Source organism: Balaenoptera physalus (assembly GCF_965194825.1).
Source record: "Balaenoptera physalus genome assembly, chromosome: X".
In the NCBI taxonomy this organism is placed as follows: Eukaryota; Metazoa; Chordata; class Mammalia; order Artiodactyla; family Balaenopteridae; genus Balaenoptera; species Balaenoptera physalus.
The window spans coordinates 104,939,119-104,951,796 of NC_138903.1; the positions used below are offsets into that span (position 1 = coordinate 104,939,119).

Sequence of the window (12,678 nt, forward strand, 5' to 3'; positions counted from 1 at the left end):
AGATATTTTCATGCAAGCACCTGTACACAAATGTTCATAGCAGCTTTATTCATAATAGCCAAAAACTGGAATCAGCCCAGATGTCTACCAATGGATAAGTGGATGACCAAATTGTGGTACATCCACACAATGGAATATGACTCAGCAATAAAAAGGAAGAAACTATTGATGAACACAACAACATGGGTGAATCTCAAAGACATTGTGCTGAGTGAAAGAAGCTGGTCTCAAAAGGTTACATGCTGTATGTTTTCATTTATACGGCATTCTCGAAGGGCAAAACTATGAGAACAGAGAACAGATCAATGGCTGCCAGAGCTGGGGGTGGGGGAGGCCTTGACTACAGACAGGCAACACAGGAGAATTCTGGGGGCTGATGGAGCAGTTCTGTATTCTGATTGTGAGGGTGGTCACACAGATCTATACATGTGTTAAAACTCATATGACTAACTCTACACGGAAACAAGGTAATTTTACTGTATATAAATGGCAAAAAGTGTAGAGGTGGAGCTGGTGATTAAAATGTGATGAGTTTAGGGAATTCCCTGGAGGTCCAGTGGTTAGGGCTCCACGCTTCCACTGCAGGGGGCACGGGTTCGAGCCCTGGTCAGGGAACTAAGACCCCACATGCCATGCGGCCAAAATAAAAAAAAAAATGTGATGAGTTTAGCCCTAGGTCTTCAGATAGATATTAAAGGTGTATCATTTCATCACCTGGACCATCTCTTAGTGTTTTAAAAATACCAGCTGCAAAGAAACTAAAAGTATTAGGTGACTACCATAAAAAACCATTGAAATTTGGATTACCATAGCCTGGTAACGGGAGCAAATTAAATTCCATTATGTGAAATATGTATCCCCAACATAGTTCCTGATACAGAGTAAGTATTCAATAAACATTTGTGGAATGAATAAATGAGTGAGAGAATGAAAGAAGGAAAAGGCTCACACATTTTGATATGAACCCTTCCTGCCTCAACGTCATCAAAAATTTTGAAGCAGAATGGAAGGAAATTCAAACACTGCTTAAAGTTAAATACAGTGTGCCAAGGGAGAGAAATGCAAAAGCTATGGAAGCCACACTTTATAGTGTTATATTTAACTGTAAAGGTCAGAGCTGCTGAAGTCATTGTTGACACACTTGCCAAAACTGCTGCTCAAGACATGGTGAAAATGATGACTGGGGACAAAGAGTCTCTGTCAGATATCACAGTTCACTTTAGAATTACAGATGTGGCTGGAAATTTAAAATGGCAAACATCCAATTTCTGACAAAGCTGATATTATTCACTGGGAATTGATAAATCTACCAATCTTGTGAATCTAGTTAATCTTTTGCTATTTATCATATATGACCTAAATAAATAATTTCGTGAAGACATTATGTTCTGCTAATCTTTTCCAACTTGTAGAACTGAAGATTTCCTTCCTTCTTTCCTTTCTTTCTTCCTTCCTTCCTTTCATCCTTCATTCATCTAACTAATGTTTACTGAGCACTAACTATGTGCCAGCCATTGTTCCAGGCACAGGGGACACAGCTGTGAACAAGAGACAACATCCCTTCCCTCATGGATCTTACATTCTGGTAGCTGGACACAGACGATAAACCAAGAAAAGAAAAAGAGCAGATAGGGATAAATGCTATACAGAGAACTGAAATGGGGCGATGTGGCGGAGTGAATGGGGGCTGTGTAGACTGGGTGGTCAGGCGAGCCCTCTGACAGGAGATAACATTTAAGCTAAGCTTGGAATGACAAGGAACCAGCTCTGCAAATATCTGAGGAAAGAAATTTCCAGAGAGAGCAGCTAGAGCAGTGGTCCTCAAAAGGAATGGCACTGTCTCCTAGAGGGCATTTTGGACACTGGGGAGAGGGGAGCCGGAGTGATTGGGGTACCCTACTGGCATTTAATGGGCAGGGCAAGGATGTTGCGTATCTGCAATGCACCAGACTGTCCTGCATCCTTCATGGCTTTCAAAGATCCCACCAGGCATCCATGTAGGTGGAAAAGCTGTTTCTAATTATCAGAGTTGAAAACTTAACTCTGCTTAACTCTAAAATACAAAACATTTTTCTCACAGTGTTTATGTACACAGAATTTCCCAAGAATGCAATTACCATGTAAATAGAAAGCAGATTGTATTTTGTTTCATTCAGAACTTCACCAAGAGTTGTTCAACATTTCAAAACCAACACCTCCCTCATGGCAAGGCAAATATCACCAGAAACACTGCAGCTAATGGGAATGTTTCAGGCAAAATTGATGATGGCGGAGAGATTTTTTTTTTTAATGGATAATACATACCGGTGGTAAAAAGAAAAGAGGGGAAAAAGCAAACAGTACAAAAGGGCACACAGTCAAAAGTCAATCTCCCTTCCACCTCTGTTCCTACCTCTCCCAGTTTTCTTCCCTAGAGATAATCTGATTATCAGGGGTTTTTTTATATCCTTCCAATGGAATTATATTTTTTCTTTAGAAGGGAGGAAGGGAGTGAGAGGGGGAAAATCCATACAAATGAATATTTGTCTGTGCATTAAAAAAAAAGATGAGGAAAGATGCACACAGCAGAGGGGGTATAGTTCAGTGGTAGAGCATTTGACTGCAGGAAAGATGTAGACACACACACACACACACACACACACACACACACACCCCAAGCTCTTAAGGTTGGTTGCTCTAACGTTACCTCAGAGGATGCGCAGGGGGACTTAATTTTCTTTAATACACTTCTATACTGTTTTTTTTGGTATGACAGGTATATTCTACTTTTGCAATTTACAAAATTCCATAAGGTTAAAGAATAAAATACAAATTAAGAGAGCAGGAATCAGCCAACATTGGCATAAATATAGCAAGATAAACTATAATCTTAGAAACATCAGCAAGTTAAACTAAGGTAATGTACTAACAGAAGATTTAACTCAGTGAGAAGAGAAACAAAAAGTGAGAGTTGGAGAATCAAAAACTGTGAGCATCTCCCAAGGCCTGATGAGGAGGACAGGAGGCTGCCTGCTGGCCTGAATCAGCCAGCCACCCTTTTTCCTCATATTACAATACTACTTCTAAGATTACTTTGCTTACTGCCTCTTTCCTGTTTTTCTTTTTTCTCTTTTTTAGTTATCATAAATTTATTTTTAACACAGCACTCCAGTTTCACATCGTGTGCCTTTTCCAAAGTTGGAGATCCTTTTCCAAAGTTGGAGAACTTACTATGTTCTTCACAGACTTTTCAACAAGTATGAAAAAGAGGCAATGAGATTAGCTTGAGTCTACAAGTCACAATCCAAATATAGGACACCCTCAAGGACTGATTTATGTTTAAGATCAATCTACATAATGTTCCCAATGCTTAGCAAATGAATGAGACTCTGGCTGAGTAAAATATGAACAAACCTTGTTACGTTAGCATATTATCATGAAAAGACAGAAGGCAGCAGATAAATACTTTGCTGTTACTCATTTTACTGTGCAAGGTTCCTGTTGTGAAAAATTACTTTCGAGGTTAAAATATACCATCAACTCACGATCTCTCCTGGCTCACAGCTGTGAAGACTAAACTGGTTCTTCCTGCCTCTGGCTCACTTGAGCATCTTATTCCTGCTGAAGACAAAAAGAACAGCAGTGCTAAAGAAAAGGGTATACCTGGTTCCCAAGGTGGATGAAGTTGAAAGCTCACACAAGTTGCCTTAAAACCAAACAAAACCAATACAACCCAGTTGAGCCAATCTCCATACAATGTGGTTATTGCATCAACTGTTCCATTCCCAGGGCAGAGCTCCCTGAAGGACCTTTAGGATCTAGTCCTGTTGTCCAACAGAGTGCTCTAGGACAGAACTGGTAACTGAAGGTTCCCTTACTGTAGCCCCCAAATTCCAATTCAAACCCTCTTAAAGTCCAGTGTCCTCTGGTCTTTAGAGTCATAAACCTACTTTCTCCAACCTCCCACAGCCGTGAAATTAGCTTACAGCAAGACAGGCGAATTCACAAAACAAGAAAAATAAGCATCCCCAGTGGTTGAGAGCAGAGCAAGCCTTCTGTAACTAGAACAAGTCCTCTTTTTCCATTTCTTTTTTTTTTATTGAAGTATTGTTGGTTTACAATGTTGTGTTAATTTCTGCTGTACAGCAAAGTGATTCAGTTATATATATACATTCTTTTTCATATTCTTTTCCATTATGGTTTATCACAGGATACTGAATATAGTTCCCTGTGCTATACAGTAGGAACTTATTGTTTATCCATTCTATATATGATACTTTGCATCTGCCAATCCCAGTCTCCCAAACCCATCCCTCCCCCACTCCCCATACCCCTTGGCAACCACAAGTATATTCTCTGCCTGTTTGTTTCATAAATAGGTAGAACAAGTCCTCTTGATCTAAGCCGTGCAATGCCTTTTAGAAAAGGATCCTTTATCATCATGTGTGTTAGTAAATGTAGAAAATAACTATACAAGCCTAAAAGCAACTGTGTACCTGTAATGTCTTCTACTAATGTACTGCTAGACTGCCTTTTCACTATTATTACTGATATGGCTTTTTAAGAAGAGAAAACAGAGAGAAGTTTGGAATTTTTTTAACTTATCAAAATCCTTCTTAGACTCTGGCCAAGTCACTCCTAACCCTTCTTTGCCTCTGTTGTCCCCTTAGCTCGCAGAACCACTGAAAATGTCTCTACTTGAGAGACACTCTGCAGTCGCCGTGGACGTGTTAGTGTAGCTGGTAGTGGATGCTGGCATAAAACCGACCTAGATTTGAATCCTGATGGCATCTAGCAGCTGTGCCTAGAGCAAGTCAATCTCTCTGTCTTGGTCTCCACTTCTGTAAAATAACATCTAATCATGGCTAGCACATCTGTAGTGTTACCTGCATCATTTTTCATTTAATACAACAACCCCTAGAGGAAGAAACTATAGATGAAGCAACTGAGGCACAGAGAGGTTGAGTGACTTCCCCAAGGTCACACAGCTGGTAAACTGCAGAGCCAAGATTCTAACGCATGTTGGAGTCCTGGCCCTAACCACCACACCTACAGCCTCTCCAACTGAGAGCAATAAATGAGGACACACCTACTAAGGGCTGTTTTGAGGATTAAAGGAGTAAATGTATGAAAAACCTAATTCAAGTGTCTGATATCGTGTGTATGTTAAAGAAGGTTATTTTTCCTTCTGCACTGGGAAATCTGTAAGGCTTTTTCCTGGGGCAGAAAAAAAGGTTGGAGGGATGAGAACAGAGGCGAGGGGAGGAAGGAGGCAAGGTGGAACGTGGAAAGGAAAAAAGGGGTAAACAAGGCGGTGGGGGGGCACTGAATATTCAGGACGCAAGAAGTGGAGCGGGCTAGGCCTTGAGAGAACGCGGTGACTCTTTCTCAACTGCAAACAGAAACGTACCCGCCGAAGAGCAGACATTAAACCGACGCAGCCTCAGCCCCGAGCCGGCTTCCTCAACCCCGCCCCGGCCCCAGGCCGGCTCGGCCGGGGCGCGGACCTGCTTCCCGTCCGGGCCGCGGGTCCGCCCTACGCCGGGCGGAGCCTGGCCCGCCCCCCACACCGGAGCCCGGGAGCCCCAGGCCCGAGCCACAAGATCTGCCGGCCGCCCGGGGCTCGGGCCGGGGAAGCGCGATGGCGACTTGGCGGCGGGACGGCCGGCTGACGGGCAGCCAACGGCTGCTGTGCGCGGGGCTGGCGGGGGCGCTCAGCCTCAGCCTCACCGCGCCGCTGGAGCTCGCCACCGTGCTGGCCCAGGTCGGCGTCGTGCGCAGCCGCGCCCGGGGGCCGTGGGGCGTGGGGCTCAGCGTCTGGCGGGCCGAGGGGCCCCGCGCCCTGTGGAAGGGGAACGCGGTGGCCTGCCTGCGCCTCTTCCCCTGCAGCGCCGTTCAACTGGCTGCCTACCGCAAGTAAGAGCCGGGCACGGGCGGCGTGGGCGGGGCCCGGGGCCCGGGAGGCCGCCGCCTGGCGTCCCGCGGCCCGACGCCGCCCGGGTGCACGGGATCCGGCCAGCGGCGCGCCACAGCCCCCTTCCGAAGCGCGCGGGAGCCCCTCGGGCCAGAAGGCAACCTCTCTGGCCTCCAAAGCGCAGTCCCCACCTTTTCCTTTTCACCTTTTCTTGGGATTCCTGCCCCGCCGGGTGCAGTTTTGTGGGGACGCAGCTCTGGCCCAGAGAGGTTGACCGGGTTGGACGGGCGAGGAGGTGGAAGGGGGCCAAAGGAGATTTGGGGGGAAGGAGTGAAGAGATCTCCGGAGAGATGGTCCCTAATCCTTCCCACCATCCGCCAACTTGGAAATTTTGCTTTGGCTGGCTTGGGAGAGAGACCCTTTTGAAGATGCGTGTATGGAAGTGTGTCAGAGCCCCCAGAAGAACGTGCTTGGTAGGGGCACAGGGCCCAATCCACTGCGACAAAAAGGCCACGGAGTTCGGTGCTCCCCACACCCCCAAGAAACTGGACTTTAGGGTCCTACAGAGGCTGCAGCTTCCCTTCCCCAAACTGCAAGCAGCTCCAACCTCGCTGCTCCCTGGACTCCTTCTTTGGGCTTTTAACACCTCCCCCCAAAACAGCTGCATTTTAGGAAAACATCTAAAAAGGTAATGCCAGATGACTCTTAAAAGCTTCCTCAAGAACTCAGAGATACTTGCATTTTAACTGGAAACAAAGTCTAAAAGAATGAAGCGGTAATGATGCAAATTAAGGTAGAGGAGATGTTTCTGCAGCTGGGGGGATGTTCCCCGTGTTCCTCATTCGCTGGGCACACTGCCAACTCGGAAGACGCCTTGGCTCAGAATTAGAGAAACACAGCCCACAGTCTTGACCACGTAGGTCCGCCTTGGAGGCTAACAGTCAAAGGATTTTGCCTTTGGCTCTGGGAGGCCAGAGCTGGCAGTCTCACCTGACAGCTGACAAACAAGCCCGATGGAATCTTCCTTATCACTGAGTCCTCGAGGCCAGTGCTCATTTCACCTGTGCCTGGGAATAGAGTTGCCTTCTCTTTCTCTAGGAAGGGAGGGTAGTGAGATCGTGGGGCATTTCTGTCAAGGCTCTCTTTCCTCCCCAGCCCCCTTTCCCTCAGCAACATCTGGCCTGCAGTCTGTAAACAGTTCTCCTCTGAATTTTAATGACTCAGTTTCTCCCCACTTCACTCTGCTCTCCACAAAGTATGGAACTCCTCCTTTGGAATGTGTACCAAGGGGAGGGAAGCAGAACTTCAAAGGCTGGTTTAAGTACTGTGGCTTTGCTGCTAACCATCTAGAATATATACAGTCATCCCTCCGTATCCAGAAGGGCATTGGTTCCAGGACGCGCCCCCCCCAACCAAAATCCCCAGATGCTCAAGTCTCTTGTAGGAAATGGAGTAGTATTTGCATGTAACCTATACAGTCATCCTGTACACTTTAAATCATCTCTAGATTGCTTATAATACCTAATACAATGTAAATACTATGTAAATCGCTGTAAATCAATGTAAGTGCTATGTAAATAGTTGCTGATGTGCAGCAAATTCAAATTTTGCTTTTTGGAACTTTCTGGAATTTTTTTTCCTGAATATTTTCAATCCACAGTTAGTTGTGGAACCCACAGATATGGAGGCCTGACTGCATATCATTGGATTTTTAACAGCTTTACTGAGATATCATCGACATAAAAATTGTGTATGTTTAAGGTGTACAACTTAATGTTTTGATATATGTGTACATTGTGAAATGATCACCACGATCAAGCTAATTAACATATCCATCACCTCTACCTAGTTACCATTTTGTGTGTGTGTGTGTGTGTGTGTGTGTGTGTAAATCGTGGGATTTTTACAACACCTGCCTCCTTCCCTGTAAGGTCCACAGGGCACGAAGTATGCCCACTTTACAGATGCACAGTTGGGTTCAGATTGGCCACGCCACTCGTCAGTGACAGAGCTGAGCTCCACTACCTGGCCTTCTGACTCCAATGCTCATGCCCTATTACTTCATGCTGCCTTTCTCTCTGCTTTCATTAAGTGACCATGGTGTGCATGATGCTGGGGACGATGCAAGATGAAAGGGGCATGGTCCCTGTGCCCCAGAGCTTACAGAGCAAAAGAATAAAACTACTGTGTCCATAGCATGTGATTGCTAAGGATAAAGTGCTATAGCAATTCACACCTCTGATGACGGAGGAGGAGGAGGAGAAGATGTAAAGATGTCACAGTGGAGAAAAACCATCGGAGTTTGGTGTTGGGAGAATGAGTAGGAGTTTTCTGGCAAAGCTGGGGAGAAAGATACTGCAGATAATGCCACAAGCAAAGGCACAGAGGTGGGAAGGCATGCAGCGTGACTGGAGCATAAGGTGTGTCTCTGGCTGTAATGGCAAGTACAGCCAGAAAAGCAGGTTGGAATGAGATCTTGGAGGGCCAGATTAAGGAGTTTGGACTTTACTTGGAATGCAAGGGTAGCTGTGGGGGATTTTTGATGGGGGAGTACTGTGATTACAGCAGTTCAACAGGAATTGTCACCTGGTAGCAGTGGAGGACGGCTAAAGAGGAGGGAGGCTGGGGGGTGGCAGGACCACCTGTCGCACTAGTCCATGTGGCGGCTGAGGGCACCTGAAATAGGCTGATGACAGTGGGAGTGGAGAAGAGGAGATGTGTGGGAGAGGAAGAACAGATAGTTACCCAGGCTAGGTTTGCTAATAATTTTTTCCTGCAAGATTAGTTTCTTTCTGGAAATTAAAAAGAAATATTTCAGTGATAGACAGCAAAGTGGTTGATTAATCATGGTGCCAGCCTTCCTACATAAAGACAATACCTTGGGTCCATCATTATACTGATTAATCTCTACCCTCCTGACCATGAATTTGCAAAACAGTTGGTTGGGGGTAATGGTACAGCCTATGATTATGGGTTTGAACTAAGCATAAACCTCCAGAATGTTCAGAAAATGGAGTGGTTCAGTGACTTGTCCACAAACACAATTAATGGCAGAGCCGGAGCTTGAAACCAGGTCTTCTAGCTCCTTAGTGCAGGGCTCTGCCCAACATTGTGATGCTGAAGTGTCTCCTTACTTGGATTTACAGTTAAAAGAATCCACTCAGTAGAGTCTATTAGGAGCTAGGTCCTTGTGCTAAACAAATAAAACCTAACACAATGGATGGCTTTCAAATATATCAAATAGTAGACCCTCACCCAACTTTATGCCACAACTGTTTGTCTAGCTGTAGAAACATTGGTTTGGGTCCCTGAAACTCTGAAATTGTTCATAACCAACACCATTTCCTTATTGTGTAATCGATTCATGAGCTTGTGTTTGGCTGCTAACTTGTGTTAGGTTGAAGTGTTGGCAGTTCTACCTACATACATCCAGGGTGTGTGTAATATCCATGTGCCTGAGAGGACGGGGTTACTGCTGTTCACCAGCTCATCCAGTTTCGCTGGAAGAAGCTCCTGTGCTGTGTGTAGGAGTGGGAGGAAGAGCAGAAAGGGGAACTGCTCCACACAATCAGACGAGCACTTAAGATGTGGGGACCAGGATGATGTAATTGATGGCCCATCAGGGGTGCCCTGCCTTGACTCTGATTGTAAGAGGAACGATTTGTAGTCTTTGTCTCTGTATAGTAAAAGTCTGAGGAGAAGGACTTTCTTTGGTGGTTCTTTTAAATTTTGTATATTTGATAGCAAGACCCTACTTTATAAAACAAACTCATACAAGACAGAGCTCCTCTTCCTAGTTCATCAAGTCATTCAGAGAACCAAGGGCCTAATGCCTCTCTTGTTGCCCCTATCAGTCATCTCTTTGGCAGGGCTGTTGAACTCTCTTAAGATCTATGCTGAATGCTAGCGCAGTGTCTGGCACAGTGTGGATGTTCAGTGACTGGGGAATGAATGCATTAATGCCCTGGGAGTGGCGCGCAGGATGGGGAATAAGGAGGAGGTAATGAGAATGAATGGTGTTTCTTTTGGCATTCAAACTCCTGCTTCTTCTAGATTGTTCCCGCTTGCTGCAGACCACCCCCCCAGCCAAGCATTTCCACTTCCTGTCTCCCCTCCCCCGGCTAAGGTTCCCCTGCCACTTGATTGGCCAGGGGAGGGAGGAGGGAGGACCGAGGGAGTGTGCAGGCAGCGAAACCGAGGCAGATGGCCCACTGGTGAATGCCAGCTTAGTTACCTGCATCTTTAAAAGGTTGCTGGTTCACTCAAATGACTGTTTCAGTTGGTGCAGTTAAGGTAGGGTGACAGAATGAAGTCCAGACTTTCCTACAGCTTGAAGGAGATGTTTTTAATCGACCAGTGTTTACTTGGGAGCCAAGGAGCCGTCCTAGAACCCCTTCAGTGGTTTCACCTGAACTCTGGCTCGTCTTATTTATCAGAGAGGGGGCCCTGGCCTGCTGCCAAACTGAAAAAGCAGGAAATACACAACTTCACTCGAGCTTGGAAAGCCAAAGAACTGGGGATGCTCTCATTTTTAAAAAGATACAATACTTTTATTTTAGCCTAGCTCTGTTCACTTTCTTTTTATTCAGATCCTTGCTATCCCTCTCCCTCTTCCCCTCCCCACCCTCCGACAGAAAATATTATTTTTCCTGGTTTCCAAGCCCTTTTTTTTATTTTGTCCTCATCAGCAAGAATGAGTAAAATTCCTTTGCTTCCTGGCCAGGGAACGTGCACCATGTAAAAGTCCCCTTAGAACAATTTCTGCCGAGGTAGGCCCTCATGACTGGGGATGCACTGCTTCCAGAAAGAGGGATTGTAACAGAGTGGCTTTCTATTCTGCATTTAGAAAAGTCCACCCAAAGCCATTTTTTTACTAAATTGTGAAACTGCAGAGAAACACAAAGAATAGTCTAGCAAACATTCATATACCCACCATGCAGAATTGACAGCATGAAAGATAATTAGTTTAAAAGATACTTCAAGTATCTTTTTTTACACAAGAAATAAAATATTACAGATAAAGCTGAAGTCCCCTTCATTCTCATTCCCAGTCCCATCCACTCTCCACCTTCCTGGGGGGGTCTATTTTATACTTTTTTATATGTATCTATATCTATCCATGATTAGTATAATATATGGTTTTGTGGATGTGTTTCTTAATTTAAATGTAGTCAGCCCTCTGTATCTTTGGGTCCTGCATCCATGGAGTCAACCAACCACAGATTGGAAATATTTGGGGGAAAATATTCCAGAAAGTTCCAAACAGCAAAACTTGAATTTGCCACACTCCAGCAACTAGTTACATAGCATTTACATTGTACTAGGGATTATAAGTAATCTAGAGATGATTTAAAGTATACGAGAGGACAAATAGTATACCATTTTATATGAGCAACTTGAGCATCTGCAGATTTTGGTATCCGTATGGGGTCCTGAAACCTGTGGATATACAGAGATGGCTGCAAATGGTTATCATACACCATAGGTCACTCTACAACTTGCTATTTTCACTCAACTTTATGCTTTTACGATTTATCCGTGTAAATACATAGTTCTAAGCACATTCATTTTAACTAAAGTATCATTGTATCACTGTTCTACAATTTATCCATTCCCCTACAGATGGACATTTAGATGGTTCGATTTCACTTACAAACAACGCTGTATGTGTCTTCATATGTACCCGTGCAAGAGTTTCTCTAGGATATACACCTAGAAATGGAATTGCTGGGGTGAAAGTAGGCATTTTTCCAATTTTACTAGATACTGCAAAGTGACCTACCAATTTACATTTCTCACAGCAGTGGGTGAGCGTTCCTGTTTCCACACTTTCTCACCATCACTTGATGTTATCAGACTTTTTAATCTTTGCCAGTCTGCTGGTTGAGAAGTGGTATTGTGTTATTGTTTTTATTTGTTATTTCCCTGACGGTGGGGTGGCACATCTTCTCTTATAATTATTAAACCAATATATTTTTTAAAACTCAATTACTGGGGATGCTCAAAGTCATCGTTTCAAGCAATTTCATTTACATTGCAACAGAATCAAAGGAGCACATTCCAGTTCCGTATTTACCAAGTATTTCTGTTCATTTACACCCCACAGGCAAGCCAGGGTTGACAGTTATGCAGATAAAAGGGGGAAATGCTTGAAATGAAGTGAGGACTTAGGGTAGATAGAAATAAGAGGGTTAGGTATCTCTTCCTTATAGCTGTTATATAAATTATAACAGCTAATTTTATATAATTAGAATCATAGTCATTAATATGAACATAAATGAATGTGTAGAATTGAATGTTATTCATTAATCCTAATACATTAGTAATTTTCATTTTGTAAAGCACTTTCAAATGCAGGGAAATTTTGCAATAAGTAGCATCGAGCACTCTAGCACAATCCATGGCTGATTCCCTTGGACTTTTTCTCCCTATTTTCTCCCAGGTTTGTTGTGCTGTTCACGGATGACCTGGGACACATCTCCCAGTGGAGGTCCATCATGGCTGGGAGTCTTGCGGGCATGGTTTCCACCATCGTGACATATCCTACAGACCTCATCAAAACCCGGTTAATTGTGCAGAACATGCTGGAACCATCTTACAGGGGGATCCTCCATGCTTTTTCTACTATTTATCAGCAGGAAGGGTTCCTGGCCCTTTATCGAGGGGTGTCCCTTACTATTTTAGGTAAGATGGAACTTTTCACCTTGCCCAAGAAAAGACTGTGTTCTTTGATACATGCAAATGACTTGTATACCTTTGTTGGTAACCAGTTAAATCCATTTTAT

General features: G+C 44.4%; 2 protein-coding genes and 1 long non-coding RNA gene across 13 annotated transcripts in view; 2 read left to right on the top strand and 1 right to left on the bottom strand.

Moving 5' to 3' along the window:
* LOC309652060 (A-kinase anchor protein 17B-like) overlaps positions 1 to 12,678 on the bottom strand; it is a 148,740-nt gene that overhangs the window by 95,147 nt on the left and 40,915 nt on the right. For 2 of the 9 annotated variants that reach the window (XM_082445499.1, XM_082445494.1), the window contains one exon: positions 3,514 to 3,624. The gene's annotated coding sequence lies outside the window, so the exon portion shown is untranslated. Of the gene's footprint in view, positions 1 to 3,513; positions 3,625 to 5,389; positions 5,500 to 5,709; positions 5,810 to 12,678 lie in introns of those variants that run through there. The other 7 variants (XM_082445500.1, XM_082445492.1, XM_082445496.1 and 4 more) reach the window with 7 other exon arrangements.
* LOC309652119 overlaps positions 1 to 12,678 on the top strand; it is a 424,346-nt gene that overhangs the window by 93,277 nt on the left and 318,391 nt on the right. The window lies entirely within an intron of this gene.
* SLC25A43 (solute carrier family 25 member 43) overlaps positions 5,621 to 12,678 on the top strand; it is a gene marked incomplete at its 5' end in the record, with an annotated part of 41,153 nt that continues 34,095 nt past the window's right edge. For all 3 annotated transcript variants that reach the window (XM_082445585.1, XM_082445586.1, XM_082445587.1), the window contains 2 exons: positions 5,621 to 5,895; positions 12,336 to 12,577. In XM_082445585.1, coding sequence (XP_082301711.1) covers positions 5,621 to 5,895; positions 12,336 to 12,577 — 517 coding nt within the window. The remainder of the gene's footprint in view (positions 5,896 to 12,335; positions 12,578 to 12,678) is intronic.